This window comes from Ranitomeya variabilis, chromosome 6, assembly GCF_051348905.1.
Source record: "Ranitomeya variabilis isolate aRanVar5 chromosome 6, aRanVar5.hap1, whole genome shotgun sequence".
Classification (NCBI taxonomy): domain Eukaryota; kingdom Metazoa; phylum Chordata; class Amphibia; order Anura; family Dendrobatidae; genus Ranitomeya; species Ranitomeya variabilis.
The window spans coordinates 78548990-78561772 of record NC_135237.1 but is presented as its reverse complement, the minus strand read 5'-3'; the positions used below and the strand labels follow the sequence as shown (position 1 = coordinate 78561772).

General features: G+C 41.5%; 1 protein-coding gene across 4 annotated transcripts in view; it reads right to left on the bottom strand.

Moving 5' to 3' along the window:
- Window positions 1-12783, bottom strand: part of LOC143781825 (mitogen-activated protein kinase kinase kinase 3-like) — a 155156-nt gene that overhangs the window by 11597 nt on the left and 130776 nt on the right. For all 4 annotated transcript variants that reach the window (XM_077268699.1, XM_077268698.1, XM_077268700.1 and 1 more), the window contains 3 exons: window positions 8385-8477; window positions 7936-8124; window positions 5102-5250 (listed from right to left, as the gene is read on the bottom strand). In XM_077268699.1, coding sequence (XP_077124814.1) covers window positions 5102-5250; window positions 7936-8124; window positions 8385-8477 — 431 coding nt within the window. The remainder of the gene's footprint in view (window positions 1-5101; window positions 5251-7935; window positions 8125-8384; window positions 8478-12783) is intronic.

The window sequence follows — 12783 nt, the reverse complement described above, 5'->3', positions numbered from 1 at the left end:
ATTTACCAACGATCACGACCAGCGATACGACCTGGCCGTGATCGTTGGTAAGTCGTTGTGTGGTCACTGGAGAGCTGTCACACAGACAGCTCTCCAGCGACCAACGATGCCAAAGTCCCCGGGTAACCAGGGTAAACATCGGGTTACTAAGCGCAGGGCCGCGCTTAGTAACCCGATGTTTACCCTGGTTACCATTGTAAATGTAAAAAAAAAAACCAAACACTACATACTCACATTCCGGTGTCTGTCACGTCCCTCGCCGTCAGCTTCCCGCACTGACTGTGTCAGTGCCGGCCGTAAAGCACAGCACAGCGGTGACGTCACCGCTGTGCTCTGCTTTTACTTTACGGCCGGCGCTCACAGTCAGTGCGGGAAGCTGACGGCGAGGGACGTGACAGACACCGGAATGTGAGTATGTAGTGGTTTGGGTTTTTTTTACATTTACAATGGTAACCAGGGTAAACATCGGGTTACTAAGCGCGGCCCTGCGCTTAGTAACCCGATGTTTACCCTGGTTACAAGCGAACACATCGCTGGATCGGCGTCACACACGCCGATCCAGCGATGACAGCGGGTGATCCAGCGACGAAAGAAAGTTTCAAACGATCTGCTACGACGTACGATTCTCAGCGGGGTCCCTGATCACAGTAGCGTGTCAGACACAGCGAGACCGTAAGTATATCGCTGGAACGTCACGGATCGTACCGTCGTAGCGACCAAAGTGCCACTGTGAGAAGGTACCCTAAGTCCTTTGGGCTCCTGTCTTGGAGCAGCTGATTGTTACATGCTGCTTTGTTGCAGCACCACCAGGTGAGCAGATCCATGTTGGCTTATATGTTGTTTTAACATTTAAAACCCGATTGTGCACTCTTCCTTTTCCCAGTTTGCCTTACTACTAAAAAAATGCATGACACTTGCCTGACATTCTCCAACTTTTCTGGCTGAGAATCTCAGCTACTTTATATACGCAGATGTGAACTTACCCTTATGAAGGGAATTGCTTGCACCAGAAATGTTTAGCGGCTTCATCACAAAAGGGGTGAATACATATCCACATGCCAATTTTTTTATTTATTTCATCCCATAAATTAAATTTATGCCTACATTTTTCACACTTAACATCATCAACTTATACTATTTAGTCAACCTATCAATAGACAAAAATATATGAGGGCTCTCCTACTTAAATATAGCCTACATAAGAAACTAGGAGAAGTATATGTACAACAAAGTATGACAAACATAATAAAAAGGAGATGCTAAAACAGAAATAGACCTCACCAAGGGTATTATTGTTCAAGAGACATATTCATCATGATTTAATTATACAAAAATACATAAGAAATTAGATATATCTCATAGGAATAATGGGAATGTGTGGCAAATGACCACTCCTGCATAGACTACACCAAAAAGTCAATAATTGGTGATAAAAACTTGAGGCAGCAATAAAATGTCAAAATAATGCAAAAACAGATAATGTTGGGCAATAAAATGTATCTATATATCAAACTGAATGCAAAGGTCAGTGCACATAAATGTCCCAGCATAGTAAAAGTAATCAAGCGTGAACAGAATCCTACAGTTGACAATTATTGCACATACTTATTGCCATGGAGCCTGTACGTGGTATAAAACATACAAAAAGTGGACCAAGTCCCAAATATTTAAACACAGGTTGTAATGTAACAAAATAGGTAAAAAGCCAAGAGGGTGAATACTTTCGCAAGCCTCTGTATATATATTAGAAAAGCATTATCCGCTGGTCATCCCGCAAAATATATTATAAATTATATACATATACTAGCTGAAGAGCCCGGCGTTGCCTGGGCATAGTAAATAACTGTGGTTAGTTATAACAAATAATAATGATTATCCTCCATCCCATAGTCCTCCCGTGCCCATATACCCATCATACACATCCTCCATCCCATAGTCCCATGCCCATATACCCATCATATATATCCTCCATCTCATAGTCTCGTGCCTATACCCATCATACACATCCTCCATCCCATAGCCCCGTGCCCATATACCCATCATACACATCCTCCATCCCATAGTCCCGTGCCCATATACCCATCATATATATCCTCCATCTCATAGTCTCGAGCCCATATACCCATCATACACATCCTCCATCCCATAGTCCCGTGCCCATAATCCCATCATACACATCCTCCATCCCATAGCCCCGTGCCCATATACCCATCATACACATCCTCCATCCCATAGTCCCGTGCCCATATACCCATCATATATATCCTCCATCTCATAGTCTCGAGCCCATATACCCATCATACACATCCTCCATCCCATAGTCCCGTGCCCATAATCCCATCATACATATCCTCCATCCCATAGTCCCGTGCCCATATACCTATAATACACATCCTCCATCCCATAGTCCCATGCCCATATACCCATCATACATATCCTCCATCCCATAGTTCCATGCCCATAATCCCATTATATATATATATATATCCTCCATCCCATAGTTAAATGCCCATATACCCATCACACATCCTCCATCCCATAGCTCCATGCCCATTAAACCATTATGACATCATCTTCGCCATGATACATATCCTCCATCCCATAGTCCCGTGCCCATATACCCATCACACATCCTCCATCCCATAGTTAAGTGTCCATAATCCCATTATATATATATCCTCCATCCCATAGTCCAATGCCCATATACCCATCACACATCCTCCATCCCATAGCTCCATGCCCATTAAACCATTATGACATCATCTTCGCCATGGCAACCATTCTAACATCATCGTCGCCATGGCAACCTATTAGGACATCACATCATTGTCACCATGGCAACTATTATGCCATAACCGTCACCATTACAACCTATTATGACATCGTCGCCATGGCAACCATTATAAAAACATCTTCGCCATGATATATATCCTCTATCCCATAGTCCCGTGCCCATATACCCATCACACATCCTCCATCACATAGTCCCGTGCCCATATACTCATCACACATCCTCCATCCCATAGTTCCGTGCCCTATACATACACACACACACACACACACACACATATATATATATATATAGTGGGTACGGAAAGTATTCAGACCCCTTAAAGTTTTTCCCTCTTTGCTTCATTGCAGCCATTTGGTAAATTCAAAAAAGTTCATTTTTTTCACATTAATGTATACTCTGCACCCCATCTTGACTGAAAAAAAACAGATATGTAGAATTTTTGCAAATTTATTACGAAGGAAAAGCTGAAATATCACATGGTCATAAGTATTCAGACCCTTTGCTCAGTATTGAGTAGAAGCACCCTTTTGAGCTAGTACAGCCATGAGTCTTCTTGGGAATGATGCAACAAGTTTTTCACACCTGGATTTGGGAATCCTCTGTCATTCTTCCTTGCAGATCCTCTCCAGTTCTGTCAGGTTGGATGGTGAACGTTGGCGGACAGCCATTTTCAGGTCTCTTCAGAGATGCTCAATTGGGTTTAGGTCAGGGCTCTGGCTGGACCAGTCAAGAATGGTGACAGAGTTGTTCTGAAGCCACTCCTTTGTTATTTTAGCTGTGTGCTTAGGGTCATTGTCTTGTTGGAAGGTGAACCTTCGGCCAAGTCTGAGGTCCAGAGTACTCATCCAGGATATCTCTGTACTTGGCCGCATTCTTTACCTCTCTCACCAAGTTTCTTCTCCCACGATTGCTCAGTTTGGCTGGACGGCTAGGTCTAGGAAGACTTCTGGTGGTCCCAAACTTCTTCCATTTAAGGATTATGGAGGCCACTGTGCTCTTAGGAACCTTGAGTACTGCAGACATTCTGTGGTAGCCTTGGCCAGATCTGTGCCTTGCCGCAATTTTGTCTCTGAGCTACTTGGCCAGTTCCTTTGACCTCATGATTCCCATTTGGTCTGACATGCACTGTGAGTTGTGAGGTCTTATATAGACAGGTGTTTGCCTTTCCAAATCAAGTCCTATCAGTTTATTTAAACACAGCTGGACTCCAATGAAGGAGTAGAACCATCTCAAGGAGGATCACAAGGAAATGGTCAGCATGTGACTTAAATATGAGTGTCTGAGCAAAGGGTCTGAATACTTATGACCATGTGATATTTCAGGTTTTTTTTAATACATTTGTAAAAATTTCTACATTTCTGTTATTTTTCAGTCAAGATGGGGTACAGAGTGTACATTAATGAGAAAAAAAATAAAACTTTTTTGAATTTACCAAATGGCTGCAATGAAACAAAGAGGGAAACATTTAAATAGGTCGGAATACTTTCCATACCCACTGTAGTATATATAAATAAATATAATATATTTTGCTTGATGACCAGCGGATAATGCTTTTCTAATATACATACAGTGGCTTGCGAAAGTATTCACACTCAATTGTATTCAATCTCATATGTATTTAATATATATCTGTAATTGTAAGATTTACAAGTGTTCTGTGATCTGGAGTCACACCTGGTTTTGGCATCCAAATACTGATGAAATACTGATAAAAAATTCTGATGTGTGAATTAAGCCTTACTTAAAATTTTATTGGAGACTCAAATTTCTCATTATACAAAATAAATATCACATCTTGGTTGCAAACTCCTCAACAGGCTGCAATACACATGACAAGCTACACAGGCAGATCATTTACATCTTCCTTCAATATGGGATCTGTTGATCGCAAAGCAATGCCATAGAATGAAATATCTATACTGCAGCGGATACAGTTTTTAATCATTGAAGCCTATGGGCAATGTATAGAGCAGTTAGTCTTGTTTTAGAGGTAAATTTCAGAATATACCCAGCAAACAGACCTCTAATGGAAGGTTTATATTGGATGCAAACAAACAATGGTGGACGGTGACAAGGATGACCAGTCACGGATGCATGTCCTTGAAGGTTTCACTCAGTCCCACAGACAGGTCTCGTCCTATACACACACATAGGAGACCTGTCAGTCTAGGAGAGAATGGTGGGGAGCAGCTGCCGGGGATCGGCCTCCTGGACTAGTCGTTCTAGTCACCTCTCTAATTCATGTGGCCCTTGGTTTGGGGCATCAGGAATCAGCTGACAGATTACCATTAAGTGGCATAATCTTACCTTACTTGTTTCTTGACTGTCTGGGTCAAACGGCACCTGTTTTACAGCAAGTTCTCTGCCAGTGTCCACATCATAACACAGGTAGACTTCTCCAAACGCCCCTCGTCCCAGCAGCTTCCCCAGCCTCCAATTCTCCGGAGCCTGCGGGGCTACAGGGAATAAGTGGGATTATTATCCAGATTGTATATTATGAATTTACCAGATGATTAACGGAAACACTGAGACATTTGTGGGATACATGACAAATGATGGATCATCAATTATTTTTTTCCCAAAAATTTATATCATGAACACATTTTAGTAAAGCGCACATTTATCTATGATCTTTACAACACTTAGATGAAAATATGCAATATATTTTTTGTAGTACACATTTTTATGAATTAGGGTCCAATAGCAGATCGTGTACTGTATACAGATATCTGTGTATTCACACCAGTAATTATTTTCTGCATTATAATATCTGTTTATTATCCCTGAAATACATAATTATTATGTTTATTGTCCGTGTAGTGTGACATCACTGTGTGCATTACCTTTTAGCTTTATCACAGTGATTACTATCTCTGTCATGTGCCATCAGTGTACTGTGGCATCACTGTGTGCATTACCTATTAGCTTTATCACCGTGTTTACTACCTCTGTACTGTGCCATCACTGTGTGCACTACATTTTAGCTTTATCACCGTGTTTACTACCTCTGTACTGTGCTATCAATGTACAGTGACATCACCATGTGCATTACCTTTTAGCTTTATCACAGTGATTACTACCTCTGTACTGTGCCACCACTGTGTGCATTACCTTTAGCTTTATCACAGTGATTACTACCTCTGTACTGTGCCACCACTGTGTGCATTACCTTTAGCTTTATCACAGTGATTACTACCTCTGTACTGTGCCACCATTGTGTGCATTACCTTTTAGCTTTATCACAGTAATTACTACCTCTGTTCTGTGCCATCACTGTGTGCACTACATTTTAGCTTTATCACAGTGATTACTATCTCTATACTGTGCCATCACTGTTTGCATTACCTTTTAGCTTTAGCACAGTGATTAATGCGCTGTACTGTGCTATCAATGTACTGTGCCATCACTGTATGCATTACCTTTTAGCTTTATCACCGTGTTTACTACCTCTGTACTGTTCCATCAATGTACTGTGACATCACTGTATGCATTTACGTTTAGCTTTATCACTATGATTACTACCTCTGTACTGTGCCATCAATGCACTGTGACATCACTGTGTGCATTAACGTTTAGCTATATTGCAGTGTTTACATCTGTACTTTGACATGACAGTGTGCATGATCTTATTATATAATCACATCATTGCTATACCCGCTTGCTTTGCCATTTTTTAGAACTTAGTGAATATTTTTTTTAGAAAATAGTGAATGGAAAGAGGTGTGCAAGCACTGCCACCTCTCCATTGACCCTAGGGTATGACGGGGTCCCATCCTCCAGACAGGTACATGTTGTACTGTGCTATCAATGTACTGTGCCATCACTGTATGCATTACCTTTTAGCTTTATCACCGTGTTTACTACCTCTGTACTGTTCCATCAATGTACTGTGACATCACTGTATGCATTTACGTTTAGCTTTATCACTATGATTACTACCTCTGTACTGTGCCATCAATGCACTGTGACATCACTGTGTGCATTAACGTTTAGCTATATTGCAGTGTTTACATCTGTACTTTGACATGACAGTGTGCATGATCTTATTATATAATCACATCATTGCTATACCCGCTTGCTTTGCCATTTTTTAGAACTTAGTGAATATTTTTTTTAGAAAATAGTGAATGGAAAGAGGTGTGCAAGCACTGCCACCTCTCCATTGACCCTAGGGTATGACGGGGTCCCATCCTCCAGACAGGTACATGTTCCAAGGTTGAATCTCATGGCATTTTCAAGTATTTGCCATACATGTCTGACATAGGAATACCCTTTTAAGCACACATCTAAGCGGCAAAGTTAGACTACTGCGAAGCGTAAATGCTTTGCTTTTTTCCCCACTTCATTTCTTGTTCTGTGTAAAAAGCCACTGTAGTTAACAGTGCAAGTTCTGCAGTGTCTTCAAATGCACAGTGGACATGAGTTTGCATGAAATCTCAAATTGATAGTCCTCAGTGGTTGACACCTTTTATCTGTGGCCAAACATTTTTGTCTCCCCAATCATAACATTATGGACATGAAATTACTTGTATGCAAAGGTAGCTTCAAATCTAAGAGAGACCGAAGAATTTGGAAGTATAAATTTATGGCAACCTTTGTCACACTTAGTGCAGGAATGAATGTGTCGCATGGATTTATGTCTTTTTACATCAATTAAGGAATTTGCACTTCAGACCTTGTGGGGTCATCATAACAGAACCAGACTCCAACCAGAGGACAACAAAACATTCACTCCTAATCTAGGAACTTTCCAATATTTATGAACACAACTGTTTATCACTTATCACTCTCCCATAATGACAGTTCTGTGCTGTGTTGTGTATAAATATGTGATTCTTCAGAATTTGCTTTAGTCTTTGCCTGATGAAGAGACCTGTGTAGTCTCGAAAGCCTGCAATTTGTTACCATCTTTTCAGATAGCCATTAAAAGGTATCAACCACTGAGGACTCTCAATTCTAAACATTTTTCTATCTACTGCCTAACACGGTACCAAGAAATATATCTTTCCTGCATGAAATCTCATTCACTTTTCCTGAACTGTTACACGCACCGGAAAAAGATGTAGTGTTTACTCTACATGGAAACCTGCTCAAATATTCCGAACACTAGTATCGACCATGGCTAGATTGCATGTGCTTACATTTGTTGCACAGGTCAGTCTGTGACGAGTGTAAGAACGGTAAATTTTGCTCCGAGTTGGTCCACCTCACATTCCAATAATCATCAAACTGCATCAGGCTGTCTCCCTTCATACTTCTTTTTCTGCTATTGGAAGCAAACTGGAACTGATGGTCAGGTGAACCGTAACTTCGAGGAAATGTTCTACGACCTTTAATTAAAAGGCAAAACACCCAGTGAGCTTGTAAATGTCAGAAAACTTCTGATTGCACTGCTTTAGTCATCAATAATTGCTATTGATTTCAGATTTGCCCTTAGTATATTTTTCATCAGGACACAGGATAACCCTGGCTCTACATAATCCCATACACCCTGTACAGAAAGGATCATTAGATGCCATAATTTACCCACCCAATATTATAGAATAATATAATTCCATAGACTGTCCATAAGATGACAGCACACACTCACCGTCACTGTAGTCCTTCCGACTCTGCGAAAAATGAAATTGTCGTGGAAAAGTTCCTCCTTTACCAAACCTCTCATATAGGGGGATTTCAAAATCTGTGACATATAGAGAACCAACATTAAGTAACGGCAGGTGAACATTAAGTAAGTACGGTACATATTTTACACTTTCTTATATACATATGTAACTTTTATTGCATTTCGTTCTACTGAAAACACGTTACGATTTGTCAGTTTTTTATTTCTACCAAGGGGATGCCACATGCTACTTAGTGAATATCTAATAAGCTATAAAGATTTGCTTGTAACGTCCCAAAAATAATGTAATGAGAAACAATGACGTCACTCTAGGTCGGCTAAGCCAAAGAGCAGGCAGGAATACTGGCAGGAAGGATGCTGCTCTGGGGGCTCACGTCCGACAGCCACAGATTATGGATGTGGCTGCTGGATTCAATTCTGCAAATTTATTTGCACCATGTCTACTACATATCTTTAATTACCAAATCACACTCATTTTGTCTATGAAGCTAATTACTGTAGTACAATAAAATGGCAGCTGTATTGTTATACTAACAGTAAACAGTAGGCTATCCTATAATGTTGGTAGGACCACACCTTACATACGCGTATAGGGACATGTGACATAATACTGGAGATTACAGGGGTGCCGACGTAAGAAGAAGCTGCTCACACTGCTGTCCACCCTGTCTATCTGATCTAATACTACAGATACCAGAGGTGCTGAGGTAAGAAGAGGCTGCTTACACTGCTGTCCATTCTGTCTATCTGATCTAATACTGCAGATACCAGAGGTGCGGAGGTATGAAGAGGCTGCTCACACTGCTGTCCATCCTGTCTATCTGATCTAATACTGCAGATACCAGAGGTGCGGAGGTAAGAAGAGGCTACTCACACTGCTGTCCATCCTATCTGATCTAATACTGCAGATACCAGGGGTGCTGAGGTAAGAAGAGGCTGCTCACACTGCTATCCATCCTGTCTATCTGATCTAATACTGTAGACACCAGGGGTGCTGAGGCAAGAAGAGGCTGCTCACACTGCTGTCCATTCTGTCTCTCTGATATAGTACTGGAGATACCAGGGTGTGGAGGTAAGAGAGGCTGCTCATACTGCTGTCCACCATGTCTATCTAATCTAATACTGGAAATATCAGGAGTGCGGAGGTAAGAAGAGGCTGCTCACACTGCTGTCCACCCCGTCTCTCTGATCTAATACTGCAGATACCAGAGGTGCTGAGGTAAGAAGAGGCTGCTCACACTGCTGTCCACACTGTCTATCTGATCTAATACTGGAGATATCAGGAGTGCAGAGGTAAGAAGAGGCTGCTCACACTGCTGTCCACCCTGTCTCTCTGATCTAATTATGGAGATACCAGGGTGCGGAGGTAAGAAGAGGCTGCCCACACTGCTGTCCATCATGTCTATCTGATCTAATACTGGAGATACCAGGGTGTGAGGTAAGAAGAGGCTGCCCACACTGCTGTCCAACTTGTCTATCTGATCTAATACTAGAGTTACCAGGAGTGTGGAGGTAAAGGTACCGTCACATTAAGCGACGCTGCAGCGATAGCGACAGCGATGCCGATCGCTGCAGCGTCGCTGTTTGGTCGCTGGAGAGCTGTCACACAGACCGCTCTCCAGCGACCAACGATGCCGAGGCCCCCGGGTAACCAGGGTAAACATCGGGTTGCTAAGCGCAGGGCCGCGCTTAGTAACCCGATGTTTACCCTGGTTACCAGCGTAAAAGTTAAAAAAACAAACAGTACATACTCACCAGCGCGTCCCCCAGCCTCTGCTTCCTGACGCTGACTGAGCTCCGGCCCTAACAGCACAGCGGTGACGTCACCGCTGTGCTTTCACTTTCAGTTTAGGGCCGGCGATCAGTAAGAGTCAGGAAGCAGAGGCTGGGGGACGCGCAGGTGAGCATGTACTGTTTGTTTTTTTACATTTTACGCTGGTAACCAGGGTAAACATCGGGTTACTAAGCGCGGCCCTGCGCTTAGTAACCCGATGTTTACCCTGGTTACCAGTGTAAAATATCGCTGGTATGGTTGCTTTTGCTGTCAAACACGGCGATACACGGCGACCTAGCGACCAAATAATGTGCAGACCTTCTAGCAGCGACCAGCAATTTCACAGCGGGATTCTGATCGCTGCTGCGTGTCAAATACAGCGATATCGCTCCCTAGGACGCTGCAACGTCACAGATCGCTGGCGACGTTGCTTAGTGTGACGGTACCTTAAGAAGAGTCTGATCACACTGCTGTCCCCTCTGTGTATATGATCTAATACTGGAGATACCAGGGTGCTGGAGTAAGAAGACGCTGCTCACACTGCTGTCCATCATGTCTATCTTATCTAATACTGGAGATAACGCAGAGGTAAGAAGTTGCTGTTCACACTGCTGTCCACCCTGTTGTTCTGATCTAATACCTGGAGATATCAGGAGGGTTAAGGTAAGAATAGGCTGTTCACACTCCTGTCCTGCTGCACATGCTTTCAGGCATCTGTTCTAAGATTAAACCAGGTTTCAGTCAGTAAATCAAGATAGCAGCTATTTTAATGCTATAGTAACTACCTCCCTAGACAAAATGAGTATAATTTGCTAATTAAATGTATTTATTTAAAATGTAATTTCCTTTAGTCGTTTATTTATTTTTTCTATTCCCGGAGAACCCCTTTAAACCCCCCAGCTGTGATGTAGTATATAGGTGACAAATGCTACTGGCCAGTATAACTCTTGCACTCAAAATTCCAGTTTTCTGAACTATACAACCTTTATAACTAATGCAGGTTTCCCTTATACAGTTCAACATTAGTTTTCCCTTGATAAAGCGGTGGATTGAACACGCGAAACGCGCGTCGGGGTCATGTAACACCGGCCTGGGGTCTCCCTGCTTGTGCCCGTGGTGAGTTCTCTCCTTCATTAGGGTTTTTTTGACTGGATATAGTGACTTGAATATCCCTTGTTGGAGGAGTTCTCTTACCATGCTCCATATTATTGCACAAGCACTTTAGACTAATACTAGTGGTTATTAACAATCGGGCAGTTGCAATTAGTGGCCCCCTGGCTTTTTTTGTCTCTTTTTCTGTTGATGTGTCATTTTTTATGGTTGTTTTTGGTGATAATTCGTGGTTATTTGGTATATTTTTGAACCTTCAATAAAATATATTTTTACTTAGTGTACCTGGTTACTCTTGTTTCTCCTGATTATATATATATATATATATATATATATATATATATATATATATATATATATATATATATATATATATATATATATATATATATATATATATATACATATATTATATATACACATATATATATGTTTGAGTGGGTATCCAGTTTGTTTCTTCTTAAAAGGCTTACTCATAGCCCTACTTATGGCATTAGAATGTCACTGAGGTATTTGTGCTTGCTATTTAGTTTATAGATCAGCAATCATTTCAACAAATATGTTCTGATATAAAATATTTGAAGGAAGGGGCGGGGTGATTTTTATCATTGCATTGTACATATATCTGTAAATGGTCCTTTACTTCTTGTAATACTGAACTAATAGAGTTATCAAACCTGCTAAATACCCATTGAAAGTGCTGATCTGCCTGACAAAAATACATTGTCATACTACTCTACATTGTTATACAGGCTTATTTTTGTGAATTGCCTTAACCATTCAACATAGTACCGAACGACCATAAAACTCATCACTGCAGTTGAGCAAATACTTTAAAGGGAATCTGTCAACAGGTTTTTGCCACCTATTCTGACAGCAGCATAACATAGGACAAGAGAGCCTAATTCCGATGTGTCACTTACTGGGAAGCTTTCTGTAGTTATGATAATCCATCTTTTATCTGTTGTGGATGTATGTAGCAGTGGTCAGAATGCTGAGACCTGTATAACCCCGCCCACACCCATGATTGGCAGCTTCCTGTGTACACTGTGCATGGTCAGCAAGCTGCCAATAAGTAGTGGGGGAGGAGTTATACAGATTAGCCGGACTGCTGTGCAGGCGAGACCTAGTCAGGATGTGATAATCTTCTGCTACTAAAACATTGACTATATTGAAACTACAGAACACATCCTACTAAGTGACACATCCCTGGAATCAGGGTCTCGTGCCCTATATTATGCTGCTCTCAGATTAAGTAGCAAAAACCTGCTGCCAGATTCCCTTTAAGTGAATGCAATCATGACCACTATTTCAGCAGTGAAAAGCTGACATACAAATACTGCAATTTAAAGGCCCTTAAACACATTAAACGAATATCGTCATAACCTGATGATTTTGACCGAGTTGATCAACAGTCTAAAATGTTTGGGGACCTCTTGACTCTCCCCCAACATATGATGTCAGTGGAGATAAGGATCC